The sequence below is a fragment of the Simochromis diagramma genome, unplaced genomic scaffold (assembly GCF_900408965.1).
Source record: "Simochromis diagramma unplaced genomic scaffold, fSimDia1.1 OVJJ01000802.1, whole genome shotgun sequence".
Taxonomy (NCBI): Eukaryota; Metazoa; Chordata; class Actinopteri; order Cichliformes; family Cichlidae; genus Simochromis; species Simochromis diagramma.
Genome location: NW_024387492.1, coordinates 9,303,380 through 9,324,521, shown reverse-complemented (window position 1 = coordinate 9,324,521; position 21,142 = coordinate 9,303,380). Strand labels below are relative to the sequence as shown.

General features: G+C 40.5%; 2 protein-coding genes across 3 annotated transcripts; one reads left to right on the top strand and one right to left on the bottom strand.

Annotated features, from left to right (window-relative positions):
- Positions 1–204: 204 nt before the first annotated feature.
- abcd4 (ATP-binding cassette, sub-family D (ALD), member 4) lies at positions 205–8,511 on the top strand. 2 transcript variants are annotated; one of them, XM_040017650.1, is made up of 15 exons: positions 205–225; positions 1,058–1,183; positions 2,067–2,117; positions 2,291–2,385; positions 2,476–2,597; positions 3,954–4,045; positions 4,172–4,261; positions 4,465–4,670; positions 5,181–5,272; positions 5,394–5,430; positions 6,981–7,030; positions 7,127–7,179; positions 7,245–7,321; positions 7,487–7,602; positions 7,880–8,511. In XM_040017650.1, exons 2-15 carry the CDS (start codon positions 1,128–1,130, stop codon positions 7,979–7,981), a joined length of 1,239 nt encoding a protein of 412 aa, XP_039873584.1. In that variant the 5' UTR covers positions 205–225; positions 1,058–1,127; the 3' UTR covers positions 7,982–8,511. The 2 variants fall into 2 exon arrangements, with proteins under 2 accessions (XP_039873584.1, XP_039873585.1); XM_040017651.1 differs by lacking the exon at positions 7,880–8,511 and having other exon boundaries at positions 7,245–7,317; positions 7,487–7,601.
- A 52-nt stretch (positions 8,512–8,563) lies between these two features.
- On the bottom strand, positions 8,564–20,927 carry LOC120725030 (acetyl-coenzyme A synthetase 2-like, mitochondrial). Its single transcript, XM_040017649.1, has 15 exons — positions 20,666–20,927; positions 20,151–20,531; positions 19,848–19,944; positions 19,579–19,778; positions 18,542–18,717; positions 17,866–18,018; positions 17,404–17,551; positions 16,448–16,585; positions 15,726–15,818; positions 11,647–11,759; positions 11,097–11,223; positions 10,857–10,984; positions 10,074–10,137; positions 9,858–9,979; positions 8,564–9,770 (listed from the first exon to the last, which is right to left on the bottom strand). Exons 1-15 carry the CDS (start codon positions 20,742–20,744, stop codon positions 9,597–9,599), a joined length of 2,193 nt encoding a protein of 730 aa, XP_039873583.1. The 5' UTR covers positions 20,745–20,927; the 3' UTR covers positions 8,564–9,596.
- Positions 20,928–21,142: the final 215 nt, after the last annotated feature.

Here is a 21,142-nt window from a genome sequence, read left to right as displayed (position 1 = left end):
CTGTGAAGTATTTTTTGCTTTTTTCCAGGAATAAATGTTTTGAACATCTCAAATTGGCGCTTGATACTTTTTAAAATAAAAAATAAATAGACTAATTATATAGTGCACGTGCACTCGTGTAGAATCGCTTTCAAATTTTTAAAAATTCCGCCTAAAAGCTTTTTGAGCTTTTATTTTGAAAACTTTTATTTTGAAAAAATACTACACCTACCACTGCTTTCACAGGTGAGCACATTGTGCTGTATGATCAACCCCATCACACACTGTCGTAGAGATCATTCACCTATGTCGGGGTGCCACAGTTTTACAGCCACGTTTCTGAATATCTGTCCTTTAGAGAGGCCCAGAGTACATAAAACAAGGGATGGAATTAGAAAGTTAGAAGAATAAATACCTGTTATATGTAATTTAAAGCATTACATGTGCTCTACAAAAGGTCTGCTGCAACTTTGACCTTATTAAAATTCAGGCTAAATTGGGGCTTTTTGTTAAGCCCTAAGCCCTGTTTGACATTTCCAGCTGGAAAAAAAGAACAACCTCAAATTTAGTAACAGGCTGCAAAACAGTGAGGGCAAAAGAACAACCTCTACTATGGATGGGAAGCATATTCTGACATACAATAAACCTTCTTGTCCTTATCATCAGACTGCAGTAAGATTTGGAAAAAATCTAGTGAAAAATGACTGTTTGCTTCCACTTTATCAAAAACTGTCAGTTAGAGAGAAGATAACAGCCTTGTAAAAATAACAGACCCCTTTAACCCTTTCTAAAAAATCCTGGGCTCAACTAATTCTACATCAGCCGTAGTTGTAGTAATACCAGGTGGTCTTTGTTGTATTCGTGCCATAGGTGGTGACCTTTGAAAATGGCGCTGGTTGCATTTATATAACATGTACAGCCTGGACTCGATATGCTGGCCTCCAGAGAGGAAAAAGGTTAAATGTGAGCTGTAAAAGCAGCAAAATGACTCTTTGAATATCACTGCGTGCACTTTAAGTGTTGTGTTGTTTCCATGTATTTTGATGTAACGGGCTCCTAAAGTTGCTTTGCTTTGCAGCACTGGCTGGATTGGTCCTGTGAGTATCTTTGGTTACTTTGTAATCGGGACTATTGCCAATAAAATCCTCATGGGGCCGATTGTGTCAACTCTCTTTGAGCAAGAGAAACTGGAGGGAGACTTCAGGTAGGTTCCGCCTTTATAAGTTTGTAAATTTGTGCTAACAGCAGATTGATTTAACCTCTAACAGAGTCTTTGGGTATTCTGCCAGCTTTGTTTGAAACAAATCCTTCCTGTATTTGTTGTCAAAGACACTTGGGTTCTGTTAAAAGGAAATATCTGTAGGCTTTGGCGCAATGCCTTCTGTGTAACACAGGATATGCATCAGTTTGTGTTTTTTTAAAAGAAGAATCTATCACAAGCTGAAACAGCCTCCCTTTGTGTTCAGAGAGGAACAGATCAACTGGTTTCTGTTAAAGTGGATCTTTTATGGTTTTCTTTATTTCCTGTCATGTATATACTGTCACAACAGCATGCAATGATTATATTAAACATGGAGAAATCCTCAAATAATGAGTTCAGGGTACACATGATCTCTGTAAGCCACCAGCTCAGGTTTCACACTGCTCTAAACAGTCAGATTCAGATCTTTATGAAATCAGTGAGAGTAGACAACAGAAGCCTCCTGAGGGGTATACTATGAAGTGAGATTGGTGGATTACTGAGGGAAACTGATCTGTGTGCTTTTCTATTGTAAAAGTGATGCTATTTGTTATATTTTCATATTCTTTATAGCTCTGTATCATCTGCTCCTCCACCTCTGATTGGAGTAGGTTGTGCTCTGTAGGTCTATTTTGTGCAGAAGGAAGCATTACCTGACATGTGAAACGTGCGGCTGTTCCTACAGTGGATGAAGTGAGAGGCTGTTCATCCACATTGCTTTGAACTGTGAATCATGCAAATATACTGTTGTGGGTAGTCTAGTAAGGATCTGGAAATGAGCAAGATGGATCTCTTTTAAATTGCAATTGATGCACATTTTTATCACACATGTTTTTTTCATGTCTAGATTCAAGCACATGCAAATCCGTGTCAATGCAGAGTCTGCAGCTTTTTACAGGTGAGACACAACCACAACATTACTGATGCTGCAAAGGTGGCTGTTATTGTTGCCAGACAGTTTGAGTTTATCTTCCTGTATTGATAAGATGTATTGATAGAGCTTATTCAGAAATCGAATGAAACCAGAGAACGAAATGAAAAAAAAAAAAATCCGCCTGTCTCTACTTGCAGAGCTGGTAAAGTGGAGCACATGAGGACGGACCGCAGACTGCAGGCTCTGTTGTATACTCAAAAGAGGCTCATAAACAAAGAGCTCTGGCTTTATAGTAAGAAAGTTCTATAGCTTACTGTTATCATGCTTATATAACACTACTTTGTACACTCAACCTCTAAGCCTGTAATGTCTCCTTTCACAGTTGGAGTGAACACATTTGACTACCTTGGAGGATTCCTGAGCTACATTATAATCGCCATTCCCATTTTTAGTGGTGTTTACGATAGCCTCACTCCTGGTGAACTTAGTGCTCTCATCAGCAAGGTAGACATGTTTTATGTCTTTTCTTATTTAAATATCTCTTTTTATTTATGTCAAAATAGAACTTAAAACAGAGCTATATAAACGATTAAAAAAAGGAACTGTGTACGTCCTGGTTAGGCAGCAGTTTGAGCCATTTGTATTATGTTGCATGATAACCTAATACCTCAATAAATGTAAAAGTACCAGCCACCTTATTAGGTACACCTTTCTGGTACTGGGTTAGACACCCTTTTTTCTTCAGTGCTGCCTTCATTTTTTCAACAAGTTTCAGCAAGATTCAACAAAGTGTTGGAAAATTCCTCACAGATCTTTGTCCATATTAAAATGATAACATCACACAGTCGCTGCAGATTTGTCAACTTCACATCTATGATATGGATTTCCTGTTTCACCAAATACCAAAGGTGCTCTATTGGGTTGTGATCTGGTGAATGCAGAGGCCATTTGAGTACAAGATTTCATGTTCAAGAAACCAGATTGAGATGATTTGTTCTTTGTGACGTGGTGAATTATCTCGCTGGAACAAGTTTCATTGGAAGATGGGTAAACTGTGATCATATAGGGATGGAGATGGTATGCAAGCTGTGATGCTTAAACGATGCTTAGTTGGTACTAAGGGACTCAAAGAGGAAGGACCCTCCTCTGACCTCTGACATTTAAATGCATTTTCACCCAGAGAGCTGCTGCTCATGGGATATTTTCTCTCTGTTTTTTTTTTTTTTTTTTAAATCATTCTCTGTAAAGCCTAGAGATGTTTGTGTGAGGATAATCTCAGCAGAGGCAACAGTTTGTAAAATCCTCACACAAACCAGTCTGGTACCTAGAACCATCCCATGTTCAAATTCACCTTCTTCCTCATTCTGATGCTTAGCTAAAACTTCAGCAAGATGTTTTGACCATGTCTGCACATCTAAAAGCATTGCCATGTGATTGGCTATTTCAAGAGTTGCAATAATAAGCTGCTGAACAAGTGTACCTAATGAAGTGGCTACTTCAATATGTGGGAGCCAGATAGTTCTGAGTATCTGTGCATATTTTTAACCTGATGACATCAGTACTAAATTAGAAGATAAAATCCAAAACTGCTGTCTTGCATGAGTGCACACTGTCCTAATGCTTTCCTTATAGTGGGGCTGAAAGAGGAAATCCATCATGTTTGTTAGTAGAGTAGTTTACCCACTAGGTGGCACCAAAATCCTTTTTATCCCCTCAAAAAACGTAAACGCCATCTCTTGCGCTGCACACAGATTTGACTTCCGAATGTTTTGTTGTGCATGCAGACCTTTTGAAAAAACAAACAAACCTTGTCTCTTATTGACTCTCTGCTTCTTATTCCCTCTCCTTGTTCACATTCAGAACGCCTTTGTGTGCATCTACTTGATAAATGGTTTCACGCAGTTAATAGACCTGTCAACTACTCTGTCAGATGTGGCTGGATACACCCACAGGTATCAGGCTGCATACTTAAATTCACCTCTTTGAGGACAAATGATGACAGCAGGATTTGTGTATACCGTCCACCTTTCCATAACCGTGCGTGTGTGTGCGTGTGTGTGTGTGTGTGTTGCGGTCAGGATCGGGGAGCTGAGGGAGGTGATGGATGACATCCTACGCAAGCAGTGCGACTACGACCCAGCATCAGGAGAAAGCTACGACTTTGACAGGTTTGTGTGGGCACATTATTCTCTGCTGCGTTTAAAAAAAGAAGCACAGTGTGATGATTTAAGAAGCAGGCTGCATGTGAGGAGAATTTATTAGATTACATTAAACATACAGAAATGGAAACGGGAAAAGATGGTAAAAATTCATGTTTATACCAAAACCTCTGAGCCTCAACTACATCACACATCACCACCTCTCCACACAGTGACTTCAACATCCACGCAGGCCCAGTGGACACGGCCTTCATCGTGGACCATCTTTCATACAAATCCCCTTTCTCCGACGAGCTGCTGGTGGAGGACCTGAATCTGAAAATCAGCCAGGGAACTCATCTGTTGGTGGTGGGGAACACGGGCACCGGCAAGACTTCACTGCTGCGGGTCCTCAACCGTCTCTGGGAAGCACACAGCGGTGAGAGCAGAAGAACTGAGACTGTTTGGCCTAATTTGATCTTTTTTTATTATTGTATTAACTCTTTAGCAAATCGGGAGAAGCGAAGACGGCACAAAAAAGGGCAATAATAACAATGCATAACATTGGGGGGGGGACTAAGAATGATGGGAAAAATACATAAATAACAAAGAAACTGAGACTGAGTTATTTAAAGAGATTTGTATATGGCAAGTATGAACATGAAAAACAGATCATAGTTTTACACGGATGTTGTCATGTATTGTTGACAACTCATCAGTACTGCACTTCACTGACTTGAGGAACAATAGCAACAACAAAGGTTCCATTACTTTAAATTTTATGTTTTTAAAAAGCCACGATATGGGGGTAAATAAATTTACTAGCTTGTTTTTGTTTATTTATTTATTTTGTTTGGGAGAGATATGAGAAGGCAGTGTAAAGCCATCAAATAGAAACTGTAAAGCACAAATACATTCATTCAGCTGTCTGTCCTTCATTTTCCCTCAGGCTTTGTCCAGATGACCACGTGCTTTGGGCCCAGAGGAACGCTCTTCCTGCCACAGAAACCCTACCTGACCGATGGCACTCTGCGTGAGCAGGTCTCTTCTTATTGTGCTGTTTTTCTACAAATTTCTTCTTTTATATAAAGCACTGATATGTTTATATCTAAAAAAGAAAAACTTTAATTACTGAATTTACTGAAACACTTGTTTCCAACAGGTGATCTACCCACTGAAGGATATTTACCCTGCATCAGGTATTGTATTAAATGTGATCAACAGCTAATTAGCCAGAGGAAAACTACTCTATTAGTTAATCTGTGTGTGTGGTGTATTTTGTTGGGACAGAGGCAAGCTCATCACTGTGTTACATCTGCCTTTCTTTTAAAACAACACCTTTAAGTGTGTCAAAACTGGGGAGAACGGTTGCTGCAGTTTTGAATGTGGCAGGACTCATTGTCCCTGTGCCACTTAGTGTCTCAGCTGCTCAGCGGTTTGGGCCTTTCCTTTGTTGTAATCTTTGCTACAAATGCTGTCGGTGGCAGGCAGGACAGCACTGCACTCAGTTCCTTTTGCTTCAGCTTTGTCTTGCTGAAATCATCAAGATTCAAGATTCAACAGCTTTATTGCCAGTACAGTAGTATACACTGTATACAGTGTACCGAAATGCTGTTTCACCACATGGTCCATTTATAAATATATAAAGGATATATCTCCAAGAGATATAAAACTAGGAATTACAACAATAAATAAACAACATGCTAGGTTTTGATAAAATTAGGGCTAAAAAGGTACTAATTACTAACTATACAATACTATAATGGTAACTATACAATATTAACTGTACGATAAACAAAGATAAACAAAGACAGGACAGAGACAATACAAAGTGGAATGTGCAGTAGGTATTGAATACCAGTTTCAAGTTATCGTTAGGATATTATCGACGAGGCATGACAAAGACGTGCAAAATGTGCAAATATATTATAATTTAGATGTGTGTTCAGAACTATGTGACTGAGTGTTCAAGTAAGCATATTGTTCCCAGGTCCAGTTTGTAGTGGATTTGTGGAAGTTTTTGTTTTTGAGTCTTTTGATGAGTATTGTAAGGTGTTTTTAGAGGTGTATGTTTATATCAGTCCTTTTATGGTAGTGAGTTGAGGGCTCTGACTGCTTGGGGGGGAAGAAGCTCTTGCAGTGTCTGGTCGTTACGGTTTTTAATGCTGCGAAACAGTCTGCCAGATGGAAGGAGGGAGAACAGTGCATGTGAGGGGTGGAAAGTGTCCTTCACTATGCTGTTCGCACGTCGGATGATGGGTCTGTCATAGAGTTGGGAGATGGATGTGAGAGGGCCTCCAATGATCCTCTCTGCTGTCCTCACTATCTGCTGCAGACTTCTTTCAGTTAGGGTGCAGTTCCCATCAATGCGTTCCCCGCAGTTCTTTTTTGTTTGTTTTTTTGACTGATTACACAGGACAGTTTGTCTGTGCTCTCTGACAACAGTTTCCATGTTTCTGAGCACATGAATTTCCACTACACTTTAATTCTACAAGTTCTTAAGTTGTTAAGAAGAAAGCTCAGCCTCTCTAAAGAGCCCTCTTTAAGTACCTCAGGATCTTCTATTGTAAATTAATCTCTTTAGCAATGAGCTGTTCGACCAAATCCAGAATCAACATATTTTTATTTTTTACAAATATATTGTGTGTGCGTGTGCGCGCGCGTATTTATTTTACTGAGGATCGTTGATACTAAATGGCAGTGCTGTAGAGAATTCAAGAAAAACCAGAATTACATGTTATGTTTTCAGGGTCGGTGGATGATGACAGAATTATACAATTCTTGGAACTAGCCGGAGTGGTGAGATAAATTCTGCTTTCATCTCCAATGCATGTTATTTCATGAAATTACTTTTCATTTTCACTCATGCTAAATAGAACCTTGATGTGTGTGCAGTCCAGTCTGCTGAAACGGACGGGCGGGCTGGATGAGAAAGTGGATTGGAACTGGTAAGAAACAATTAAAGAAGTAAAACTGTGTAATACTTCCTCAAACTTGTTTTTGTTCTCTGCAGGTATGATGTTCTGTCTCCAGGCGAAATGCAGCGTCTCTCCTTTGCACGACTCTTCTACCTGCAGCCCAAATATGCAAGTATGCTCCTCTGGATACTCGCTAGAGCATCTCATAAGAAAACATGCATGCACTGATGAAGTTTTTAGTCGTGCTGAGTGTGTGGTTCAAGTGAGCTGAGGCTGTTTGCTGTGTTTACCGGACTGATGTGTTCTAGTCTGCAATTTTCTGGTGTTTGAACTTTAGTTTTAGATGAAGCCACTAGTGCTTTGACCGAGGAGGCGGAAGCACAGCTGTACCGAACTTGCAAACAGCTGGGCATGACTTTGGTCAGTCTGGGACATCGCAGCAGCCTGGAGAAGGTAGGCCAAACATCCCGACTCCAGTTAGGATAACTGGTGGAAATTACAGCCTGCACACTCAAAACTTTTGCTGTTCTTGGATACATCTTTTGCTTTAGTCACTGTTGTTGAGCCAAATCCCAGTAAGTGGGTTGCTTTGTATGACTCTTCCACATCTCCAAAAAGAGTAAAGTTGATCAGCAATACATTCTTGTGGCTTAGTTTCACCTGCCTTCTCTTACCTTGTTCTCAGATCTGTCCAACTGTTACTACATTATGTGAAACTTTGTTTTTCCAGTACCATGATGTCCAGCTGAAGCTGTGTGGAGAAGGCCGATGGGAGTTAACAAAGTTAAAAGGAGCTAGCGGAAACCTCAGTCTCAAAGATGAAGCAATGTGACTGCGGCCATCTATTTGAAATGCTTTAACCAGTGTTTATGTTTACACAGTGTCTTTAGAAGAATGTGAAAATTCTTCCTAGAACCAAAATCAATCAAACTAATCCACTATTAACTTTTGATTTTTAGTGTGTGGACTAAAAAAAGAAAACTGGAATTTCACCCAATCACTTCTTGGTTCTGTTGCTTTTATGTACGCCATCTGTTATCCCCGAAAATGGCAGCTTCTAGACTGACCTGGTCTTCAGTGGAGACGGTGCTTTTAATCTAAATATTTTTAAGAAAAAGATAATAATCGAACACATGCTGAAGAGATAAGGTATATAGATGTGGGGTGTACTGTAAGGCTGTGATTACATTGTATTAAATTATATACTATTGACTCAACATCGTCTATCAGTGTGGGGAATAAGGAACGTAAAGGGTCCTCGCCGTGTCACTCGCTAACATTCCAGTGCTCTCAGACAGCACACTTTGTTCTGTTAACAGAGGTACTTTAATAGTTTGAAGAAGGCTCGTGTGTCACACCACTCAAAAAGTTCTGGTCCCACATAAAGTTCACATTTTAAGATAAAAACAAAAACAACTCTGTAAATCTTTAATGCATTTATGTGACTTTACAGTAGCTTAGTGTACAACATTTCCAATGGGAAAACGGTTATTACTGTGTAATAAACAGACTTTCACACAATATTCTTTTTAATTCCTTCTAAGAAATGTCGGTATGTCTGCTCACATGAAAATTGGTATATTTGATGAAGGCAAACAAAATTATGCCTTCATACTATGATCCCAGCTTGAAGTACATCAACATTTTGTGCTTTTTAAATTCACATTATTTCTTCTGGCATGTGATGGCTCAAAAATGCCATCTCCTACCTGATATATGAAATTTGAAACAATAGAAAATTAGTTTTGACCCTAAGAATCACTGATAGAAAAAAATCATCCTATCAAAATGTAGGCTAAAAAGAGACCTCTCATATGTAGTAAATTCTTTCAGCCAGACTCTAATCCCATATGGTGATACGACCCTTTAAAGTTTACCTAAAGTGCACATTTTGAGTTTCTCTGTAGCGAATTATCACCAAGCAATGCTTTTTTTCCCCGTTATTGTGTCATAGACAATAATTTGGTGCAATTTTTTTCTCTGACTCTATACCACCTCTTGTGACATTGAAGCTCAAGGTTAGAAAATTGTGCTGAACAAAGACAAGATTTTGGATTTAGAGTTTGAATTTTTGTGTAAAATTAATTCGTTTGCAGTTTTTAAATTGTCAAATTTGACATTGACATTTGTTTTTCCAACCCTGAAAATTCCATGTTTCCCTTTCTTAAAGGGGATAGAACTTGTAAAATAGTCCAAAAATTGAAATTTCATCTGGCTTCATTAAATAACATTATTTTGTAAAAAGTTCTGGGAGGTTAGGTGGGAACTTTTTAAAGGTTTTGTGGGTCTGGTTTATCTGGAGAGAGTGTAGACAGATTTTAAAAGAGCCTATCGGAATGATCTGGCTATTAAAAATGTGTTCATACAAAGGCACAGGTCTGGTTCATGAAAATGGAGTGCAACATGCAAGCTTGCCTTGTGCACTCTTCTCTCCTTCAGAAAACACCTTATGGTCGATTTTTACTCAAGAGTTTCTCGTGACCTTGAATGATCTCCTGAACTGCTGCAGGATCATCCAGAGTACTGAGGTCGCCCAAACCCTCCAAGTCGCTCTCCACAACTTTACGCAGCACCCGTCGCATTATCTTACCCGAGCGGGTTTTTGGCAGACGCTTGGCAAACTGTGACGAACACCAACACAATGAGAAGTTATTAAATAAAGTCAGATCATGACTGCCAGCATTTTCAAGTCAGCACTACAAAATTACCTGGATGAAATCCGGAGAAGCGTACTTGGCGATCTTTTCAGATACCATGCCGTTTAGCTGCCTCGACAAGTCTGCCTCTTGTACATCGATGCCTTTTTTAAGCACCACAAAGGCGTAGACACCTGACGATGCAAAAATCACACATTTATCTGCTACATTTAGCAAAACACATTGCTGACTGATTTACACTGAAAGGAACTGTGCTGAGTTTCTTACCTTGTCCTTTGATGCTGTGTGTATACCCTACGACAGCAGATTCAGCCACTGCAGGACACTGATTCTGTTTACAGAAGTCACAAACAGGATAAATTCAGCATCTTCATACTTTGTGGTTCTTCTAGAAAGGCATTAAACTATTGCTTTAAAACAAAAAAAATTAAACAACCATATAGTGCATCTGATACATCAGCCAATATGTTTTTTTCTTTCAGATACAGTAAACTTGAACAGATTTATAACATTTGTAATATGTAGTATTTATTTACTCATTTTGGCTCCGCCCACCTCTACTCGAATCGGATGTTTATTGCATTTTGGGGCTTTCCAACTGAGAAGTTGAAGATTGCCTTCTGGTGGACACAGTGTGCAATGTCAACAACATGTTTGAAGGGCGTCTTCTTTTGTTTTCTTTTTCTGACCGTTATAAATGCCAATATTTATAGATGGGCAAATAGTTAATATTGATCTGTAATATCAGCGAAGTGATGAGCTGATAATTGAGCTCTACAGCGCATTACTATTTAGGCTGTGGGCTGTAGCCGGACCATGCTCCCATTAGCAGTGATGCTCCTCAACATAAAAGTCAGGTCAGTTTTACAGAGAAATTGAAGATTGCTCTGGGGCTCCCAGAGAAAGATGCATTGTGAGCTTAATAAGGACTCAACTTTAAAGATGACGTGTTTTTTGCTTTTTAAGCTCAGAGCTGTGAACCTTGTGTAATCAGGTATCTTTGAGCTTTTGAAATGCAAGACATTCAAGTTAATCAGTTATTGGCCTTACCACTACGTCCTCTATCTCTGCCGTCCCTATCCTGTGACCGCTCACGTTAATGACATCATCAAGGCGGCCAGTGATCTGGTAGTACCCCTCCTCAGACCGATAGGCACCGTCACCAGTAAAGAAGTAACCTATATTATGTGCACCAGTACAGAAGGATTTAGAGACTGTACATTTCTCTTTCTGTGAAAACAGACATTAAGAAAACAGAGGCGGTCTGTTCCTGAACTCGTAAAACTGTACCAGGATAAGGCTGGAAGTACGTGTCAATAAATCTCTGGTGGTCGTTATGAATGGTTCTGGCCATACCAGGCCAAGGTTGAGCCATACACAGGGCTCCGGATGTGTTGTTGGAAGTCAGCATTTCGCCCTGAAGAAATCCAAAAACAATGCTAAATGTTAACCAGAAAAAAACAGTGTTACAAAACTTCTAAAACATTCCTAGGACACAGAGAAATGCTACATTAAACCTCATTTAGCTCATTGGGTGATTTTTTTTTTTTGCTATGTTTTGGTTATGAGAAGCAGGAAAAAAAGACTGGCTCAGGGACATCACTCCAACTGTCAGCACAATCTGTGCTTTGCAAATGCTAAAGCAACCTCAATCAGCACAAAACAGAGCGACAGATTTTTAATAGGGAGTTTGGCATGCACACACTTGGCCTGATCGTGGGAGTGGGAGGAGTATCAAAAGTGACACAGCTGGTGGCTATTTTATAATCCTAATCTGACCCCATCTCCCAGGTCGTTCCCAGCCATCCAACATTTGCAGGAACAGCACACACACACACACCTCAGTGTCCATAAGCACCGGGTTAATGCCAAAAAAGGGTCGCATAGCCATTCCTGGGACAATCTCTGCGTCTGGGTCTGATGGCCTTGGTGCGATGCAGATGCCACCCGTCTCTGAGAACAGAGCAGAGCGAGTAAAGTGTGAATATATTTCAACATTTTTCCTTCAGATTACTCTGCCCTGTCCCTCACACTCAGCCCCATGCCAACTGGTTAGTGTATATAAAAATCTTTAATAAGCTTTCCAGACAGACACATTTAGTAAATTTAATAGTACAAAGGAATAAATTACATCCCACTGTTAGCTATGGCAATTATTATTAGTTTTATTATAAATTTTATTTGAAACTTGGTAGAGATGTTCCCCAAAGATCCGCACTTGGCCCAGCAATGTGTTCAGTATACATCGTATTTCTCTGCTTAGCCACATTGATTTAAACAGTTTTTGCCAATTTAATGTTGCTCAGAGGATTTTGTTTTGTTTATTAAACCACTCAACACTGATCTATGAATCATTCAAGCATAAAAGGTACCTAACTCAAGGGATGAACCAGTGTTGTGTCTACACACAACAGACAAAGAACCAATTTAGGCACTTTTTAGTAGCAGCATACCAAAGTTAACACACTTTGACACACAGAAAACAGCATTTTTAAACTCCCAAAGAGTTATTAGCTGAAAACCTGATATTTATTGCCATAACGTGAATTATGTTCTTTAAAAAATTGAGGAAAATCAAAAGGAAGACCTGACATAGCACCTGGATTTTTTAAAATCCAGGTGCTAAGTGGAAGGTTGAATGTCAAGAGGTCCTTCTTGAGGAAGGGAAACCTCAACATCATTGAAGGCGTGTGGGATCATCTTAACAGACAGCAGAACAAAAGGCAGCCGACGTCTAAAGAAAAGCTTTGAATGTCATCCAAGAAGAAAGTTGACGAAGAGTTCAGGCTGTGAACTGAAGAACTGAAGAATAAAGGCGGTCATATCACTTGTACGAACTCTGTTTTTGCCTAATATACTGCATTCCCATACATGTTGTCATAGTTCAATAAATCGCAGTTTGTGAATCTACTGTAAGCCCTTCTCATTGCTACAGATGTAGATTGTGGAATTACAGCCATACTAAGTAAATTAAATGCTATTAGGTCTGCGTGGACATCAGGGACCTCTGGTAATCCTCCTGGTGGTGTTGGTAGCAACAGAGGGGACTTTCTACAAAATAGGACACAACAGATGATTCGACAATAGCATTAGCCACTGGCATCCTGTTTACATCAGCTGTAACTGTGAGAGTCGTTGCTTCACAGTCCCAAGAAACAATGTGATTAACAAAAACAGTCCAGGTCGAGCACACAGGCAGTTAAGTATAAAAACCGGAGACAGGAAGCCCGGCTTCCAGTTTGAATTTTGCTGACTTTGGACACAACTAGGTTATCTCTTTTTCCAGTGATTAGATGGCATCATGTGTCTGAAAGTTTAAATACACTAAGCTATTTTTCCCCTTCATTTGCGCTGATTGAAGCTACTTTTCAAGCTCCCATCATCCTCTGTCCTCTCACCTCTCCAGTCCTGGATCATCCTACATGGAGGCTGTACGCCAGCAACGGCTCAAAATCCATTTTCCTCTCTAAACAGGCTACTTGCTTCCAGATCAACCAAATGGCATTTATGAATAATGCCACTTAGCCCTAATTGAAAACACTGGACCATGAAAATAACATAACAACATAATCCTTTTTACAGAAGTAGGGTATTTAGGTCATATCTGTGTCTGTAATTCTCAAGCTCATGATGCTCTAATGTTTAATTATCGTCAATTAATTATGGACTTTTGCCATTTGTATGGTAATTAACCCTGCTCTGCACCATTAGGTCATTACGCAATCTAATGAAGAGATAACTGACATTATTAGCAAAATCAGCTGATTTCTAACATGATGTTATTATGTCCCATCCAATGCTACACTTGTGCAGCATTTTGGAATCTTTCAGTCATCAAACGCTGAAGGACACGTTTATTTTGCAAGTTCTTCTTTCCAGTGGAAACTTCTGCATAAATTCTGCAGTCACAACATGTGCATCCTGCTGTCGAAACAAGCTAACTGCCACAACTGACCAATAAAAAGGAAGGGGGTAGACGTTTCTGCTACCTTCTGATAACCCTATGTAAAAGAAAATAAAGATAAAAAAGCAACTGTGTGAAAGAGTAGAAAAGAAAACTTATGAGAACATTCTGGTTTGGAGCTTTAATAAATAATAAAATATAATAAATATGATGAAGCAGCAGTGCCTGCCTGATAAACTGGTTCTGGCTACATCCTAGCTTCCCGTTTGTTTGTTTGTCTGTTTTTTGTATATTTGTCACACTTACATCTTTTAGATCAAACAATTTAATGTTAGACAAAGTTACCTTGAGGGTAAATACAAAAAAAATGAGGTTAATCACAGTTAATTCATGATTTAACAAGCCGGGTGCAATTGCTTTTCAATACAGGGTCAGATAGTTTTGTTCCTTTAATAAATTAAATCATCATTTATAAAACTGCATTTTGTATTTATGATGGTTTTATTTGTATAATATTACAATTTGTATAATTATTTGAAGCACTTAATTGGGTCAAATAGGTAAAAAAAAAAATCAGGAAGGGGGCAAATACTTTTTCCACAGCACTGCAAGTGTGTTTTAACTGTGTGTACACAAACAAGGAGGATGTACAAAAGCCAGTACAAAAGCAGCACTTTTGTTCTGATATCTGCCAGAATTACAGAACCAAGCGTAGGCGGGCTGGTGAGACCTCTGTGTGGGAAAGGTTTAGCTCAGCATTCCAAGTAAGGCCACAAGGCAGACAAGTTAGCGTTTTTGTTGACGTGAGCAGAATAAATTGGTGAAACTGAGACTCGTCACGTTTATCCTAACATTTTGTGAAAGTCCAACCTGTTTTTACGTTTGGATACTCAGTGCTGGAGTCACATGTTTTTGGTTTGGCACCACAGACTAGTCCACAGGAGAAGTGCATCCTCTTCAGATCTAAATGTCCTTATCCCCGCTTTGGTGGTGGATGACTTGAGTGTTAAAGCCACTGAATTTTCTTCTTTTTTTTCTTTTTTTAAAAAAAAATCTCATTCCTTTGGTTTCCTGAACTGCTTCTGAAATAATCTTTAAGTCTGAGAAGAAAACACGTGGTTTGATTTTTAACTCCTAAGAGAAGAGAAATGTCTCTCTCCCTCTCTCTGTCTCACACACACATTACGTAACACTGTTATTGCTACAGGGACTCAGGCAGCTTCTCTCCCCTTTAAGATGGACTGTTTTAGTGTCTGCAGACGTGGCTGTGTTTGAGGAGGAGTTCATGACCTTACAGTAAGTTCCCATTGTGGAAGGATTAGGAATGAGGAATGTTCTAAGACTCACCGTGAAGCATGAAAATTCAATGTGAGCACAAAAAAGGAATTATTACAGATCAGCTAGAGAATACAGGGCAATATAAGGAGAGTAGGACAGACTATAGACTCACACCCTATATAACATTTATAGACCATGCTTGGTTAGGTGATGACTGAGTTTTTCCAGCACCAATGAACCTGACAGCAGCAATATAGCACTACAAACACATAAAGGAAAGTGAAGGGCGTACAAATTATTTGAGAAGAAAAACCTCAAACTCTACACATCTGTATCTCATTGTTCTATACATCATTTGAGAAGTATGATCAACGCCTCTTTACAGGCTGGGATTCTCGCCGTTTCTCTCAAACGTGCTGTAATCACATCGCTACGCAAGAAACAATAACTTCAATCACACTGATTGTTAATAATTACCAGTTATTAACTGCAAATAACTTAGGACACCAGGGTCCAGCTGACTCACTGGTATTTTAACCAGCCTTAGTCTCTTTGGTTGTTTTATGCAGACAGCTGCATTAAAAAAAAAAAAAATACAGAACTTTGTAACTTTACTCTTTCCAATAATCTAATATTTAAATTTCTGAAGTATCCAGCTGAGTTTGTGCTACTGTAAAATGTAGTGTAGTGTTGTAAAATGCGGTGAATAAACCTGTCACTTCTGTGTGTTCGGTTACCGGTCTGCCACCAGGTGTCCACCACAGGACAGCGTCCGTCCCCGACCACTCTGTGGTACCACTCCCATGCTTCGGTGTTGATCGGCTCGCCCACTGCAGACAGACAAGAATAGCTTAAATCATACGGTACTGTGCAAAAGTATTCAGCCACCTGTCATTTCTTTACAATTTGCTTCCAAGGAGACAGACTTTCTTTGGGAGCAGGGCGGTTAAGTCCAGCTCTTGAGTCATTCGGCAAACTTTAGCCTTTTCTCCGCGTTTCCCCTCGTCTTGACTTACTTAAGGAGGACACACTACACACCATGCTAAGATTTGGCAAGTTATTGGCTAATAGCTCTTTATGAGTAATCTTGTTGGCGCAAAAACAGTATTTTATGCCTGTCAAAGTGTGTTATAGTTGGCATTTTAGATTTGAATAAACAACCAAAAAAGAAAATTTCCTCGAAAAATTGTCAGGTACAAGGCCCGGACAGAAAATAAGTGAAAAAGCAGCCAGTATCCAAAGAAAAACTTTAAAAGACCTTCAGAAATCTTGAACTATTGCTCAAGAAAAAAAAAATGCTGGAAAGTCTCTTTCAACACAAAGAAATTAGAGATGGCTTAAAACTTTTTACACAGCAACTCTCTGTCTATAACCGCCTCATGGCTTCATGTCTATTGCTACACAAATGAGAACCAGGTGAAAAAATACTTATTCTTTCTAAGCGTCCCGTTTCACATACCAGACCCGAGGGTTTTGAGGGTGGAGCGGTCGTACTTATTCACCCACTGATCTCCATACTTGAGCAGCAGGCGGATTGCTGTGGGGGCCCCATAAAACTGGTTGATCTTGAGTCTCTCAACCATGTCCCAGTATCTTCCTGTGAACAAGACAAAATGTTGATTTATTTTTTTAACTTTTGGGTTTAGGATAAAGCAGTAGCCTAAAAACCGAACCTTTAAACTGTTTTTTATATTTATTTTTAAAAACCTATCACTTGAAGAAGCTTTGCCTTTTTCCGTGCCAATAACGGCTCAAACAATGGAAAACTTTGCAGATTGTCATCTACATGTTGTAGCTGTTTACTGTCACCAGGGGGCAGTGTCACAAACAGTCTGCACGCTACTCTTGTTTGTGTTTTTAATCAGTCCTTCAGCAAGCCATAACCAACAAAGAGCCGAGTGTTAAACCAATCACTTTTCATGCTACTTCTCCCACCATGTGAGACACTCGGCTATCACTTCCTGTTCTGGCTTACTTTTCAGCCAATCAGCATTCAACCTGCATACGGTGTCAACCATGGGAAGCTACACACTGCTGGTTTTTCATATGACTGCATATCAATAATCCTTCACTCTGCACAGTCATAAAGCTATGCAAAGAAACGCAAACACGGTATCATAAATCCCTCACACGGCAGTTTGCTGCACCATCTTGTGGTGCAATCTGGAATTACACAAAGGTACACCCCAGCTCTAGTTCAACTTCAGCTGATCTCTCTTTAAAACAATACATAGCATGAAATAGGAGCACTTGTTTCTTCACATAAGTTCATTTCGTCAGGTTTTAAACTATCATTAAACACAAAAATTTACAATATTGTCTTTCCATCAAAGAAACATTTTACTTTTTATTTTGTGATAGTGTATTTGGACACCTCAAATCATAATTTCCATTTTGTTGTAATCATGTTCATACCTGGGTCTGGGTAAATAGGAGTGCTCTCAAACAGCACAGTGGTTGCCCCGTTGGCCAGCGGCCCATAGACCACATAACTGTGTCCCGTTATCCAGCCAATATCCGCCACACAGCCAAATACATCACCATCGTGGTAGCTGAAGACATACTGGTGATGACAGGGAATAATTAGAGGACTAGACGAGACAAAAACATAAAAATACTTTGAATATTCACTACCACGTGGCTCAATATTATACTAATATTTGACCCTTCTGAACACAGCAAAAATCTTGAACTGTCCCATCATGCAAAAAACATTTCAGAGAACCTCCTCATTTAATGTGCTGCAAACCAGGCTGAGATTTCCTCTCACACATAGTCACATGGAATTAGACATCACATTTTTGCCATTTATGGCCTTTGTTGGGAAATGGGAGCTAAACACTGTGTTTGCCGATAATGAAAACAGTGATTGTTTACCCTGTGTGTGAGCGCAGCATACAGAAGGTATCCAGCCTGCGTGTGGACAAGACCTTTGGGCTTCCCTGTGCTGCCAGATGTGTAAAGGAGGAACAGGATGTCCTCGCTGTTCATGACAGCTGGCTCACACACAACATCTTCCTTTAGCATCTCCTGTACGATGCAGTGAATAAACACAGTTACAACACCATTTATATTTTTAAGGCCAGATCACAAGAAGACACAACAACCCGTGTTTAGATTTTGTATCTGTCACTGTGCCAGGAGGTCAGTAGAGCCTGTGCACAGTTGTTATACCTGACAGTCACTAGTCAATCTCCTGATTAGTTTAGCAGAGGCTAGCTAAGAAAACTGGTTTCAAGAGCTAACATAGACACACATATTCCAGCTGTTCAGCCAGAGTCACTTTAGGTCCTTGTTCGTCATGAAACATGAGTGTGAGATTTCTTAATTTCTCATTTCTAATGTTTTGTTTGCTCACTGCAAACAATATAATATAAGATGCAAAATGCGCATGCTAGTATTGATTGTTTTTGTTTACTGATCAGATTTAAAAGAAACTCACATGAGTAACTGTGATTTTTCTTCTTTCGGTTATTTGTTCAAAAATACCAAATTCGCCCTCTACAGCTTATATTTGGATTTTAAGGATTTGATTGGCTTTCTGCTCCCTCACCTCCTCCATGGCAATGTCCCTGGCCGTCATGGTGACCGGATTGTCTGTTCTCATTGCAACAAAAACCTGCTTTACTGTCGGACAGCTCTGCACTGCTGTGTCCACGGTTTTTTTCAGCTCTGTGACCTTACCACCCCTGACCCCCTGGTTCACCGTGATGACTGTGCTGGACTGAGCTGCAAGAAGTTGAAAAAAAAATGAATAAATAACACAAAGAAACAAACAGTTTAAAATCGCCTGTCTGATGTTTTGGAGTATCCAAAAAGCTCTGATGTTTGGGGTATAGGCATGGCCCCTTTGCAGGTGTTCTGGGTTGTTTTACACTGAGACATTGGTAGTTAATTAATAAGTTCCTTATGGCTGCCTTAAACTATGATTGCACTTTGCAACCTGTTTCCCTTCACTGTGGGGCCTCTTGATTTAAGAACTAGGTTTCTTCGAATGATTCCTCAGTCAGATTTCTTGGAACTGGGGGAGCTGTTTCAATGCCATGGACTGTTTGCCATGCTCCTTGAGACAAAGGGAGTTTTTGTAGAGTGGTGAGCTGCATTTTGAATGCTCAGTTGGTAGGCGGCTGTTATGTGGGGAGTCTATGGACTACAGTGTTTAAGTGGGCAGCATGGGTAACAGTATGGATGCTAGGACCCAAAGTCTCACAGCTAACCACTGCACTCGGTATGCAGTATGATCAGTATTGATCACTTCACTCAGTGTCTTTAACTTTGTGACTTATTTGATGTAATGTTATAAATGCAAACATCCCGCCCTGCCCCCTAAAGACATAAGTTACATATTGATTCCTAGTTTTTAGAGCCGTTTAATAAGACAGTTGCAAAATCATGGATGAAGAACCAAAACTAAATCACAAAAATGATTAAATATAAAACATTGGGGATCTTGCTGAGGGGAACTACAGATTGGGTCGATGAGTAGTGCCCACTGGCACAGCACATGATGTCATTTGCTCCGCTGTGATATTAAAATGTTGACAGGTGCAGCTCTAAGGCAGCTTTAGGAGCTCAATAATAACATCTCACCATCCCTGATTCGCTCTGCCAGGGCATCTGCGCTGAAGCCCGCAAACACCACGTTGTGGGCCGCACCAATGCGGGCACAGGCCAACATGGACGCCACGGCCAGCGGGCAGGTAGGCATGTAGATGGTGACGCAGTCCCCCCTCTTCACACCATGCCGCCTTAACAGGTTGCCCAGTCGACAGGTCATCTCCAGCAACTCTCTGCAAACACATGCTCATGAACTTCAGGAACCAGAACCATCAGTGCAACACCAACTCCAAACTACTTACCCGTACGTGTACTTCATCTCTGACCCCCTTTCATCTCTCTCCCAGATCAGAGCCACCCTCTCAGGACAGGTGTGCACGTGGCGGTCCAAGCAGTTCACTGCAAGAGTCCGGAAGGAAGCACGCAGAGAGATGACGGATGTCTCCTTGTGTACTAATCAGCACAGTGCCATGAGGCTACTGTATGTGCAGATATATGACACACAGTAGTACCTGGCTTTGCTTCTCAACATAAAGGGAGCACAGAAAACTTTGTGCGATGGCACACATGCTTTGTATTCTACTTAAAAGTGGACGCAATCTCACCGGACACATTCAGCTTTCCTCCCTCGAACCACTTGATCTTGCCTCGGCTTAGGTCACAGTCCTGCACGGTGTGGAAAGGAGTGCTCCAGCAGAGCCTGTGGCGCGCCACAGCGGCCCAGAAGCTCTCACTGTTGGAGACGGACAACTCCCGCAGCGCCGCGCGGCCCGACACCCCCTCTAAGCCCGCAGCCTCCGGCATGAACGCCGCGACGTTGCACCGACTTCGACCCGAAACATGGAGATAAGAAGCAAGAGTCCGACGAGCGAAAGAAGAAGCGACGTACTTGGAAGTGCAACCGCACGGCAGCCACATATTGTCAGTGAAAGTGCTCTGCGCTTGCTGGACGATGTTCCCGTCACGTATGAGGTCGTTGAGATATCCTGGAAATTACACAGATTAAATTTCGAGAGTTGAAAACTTGGAAACTCCGAAGAGTTCAAAGAGGAAGGGCTTGAGGAGTGATGCGTTAAAGGGCGGTTACAAACTAGTGAACATATCAAGAAAATAAACCCACCCCCACAGAGTTGCAAGTTGTTTTTCACCGTGAAGTTGGGTAATGTTGAAATCAACCTCATTAAAGTCTTTCCAAACATTGCTCACCTTTGGGTACAAACTGTTTCTCAAATCCACCACTTTCAACAATAAGACTCACTGTTTACGTTGCATGCTGGACCATCATTGCCACGTATTTTAGTTTACATCTACAAATCTTTATTATTTCACATTTAAACGCTTTAAACAACTTCGCTGAGCTTCTGTTTCCGGATATTAACGAACATCCGCAGTACAGTTTAACTTTGGCTTTGATGTCTTCACTTTACAGACTGCCAGCTGCAGCCGCGTACAGCTTGTACTTAACTTCACTTAACAGTGTTTTCGTATGTGGCCACCAAGTGGAGCTGCTTTGTTTGGCTCAAAAGAGTGGTATTTAGGGTGAGTAAAGAAGAGCAGTTGGTATCGATCCAACACCAAATAAATACCAGTTTGAAGT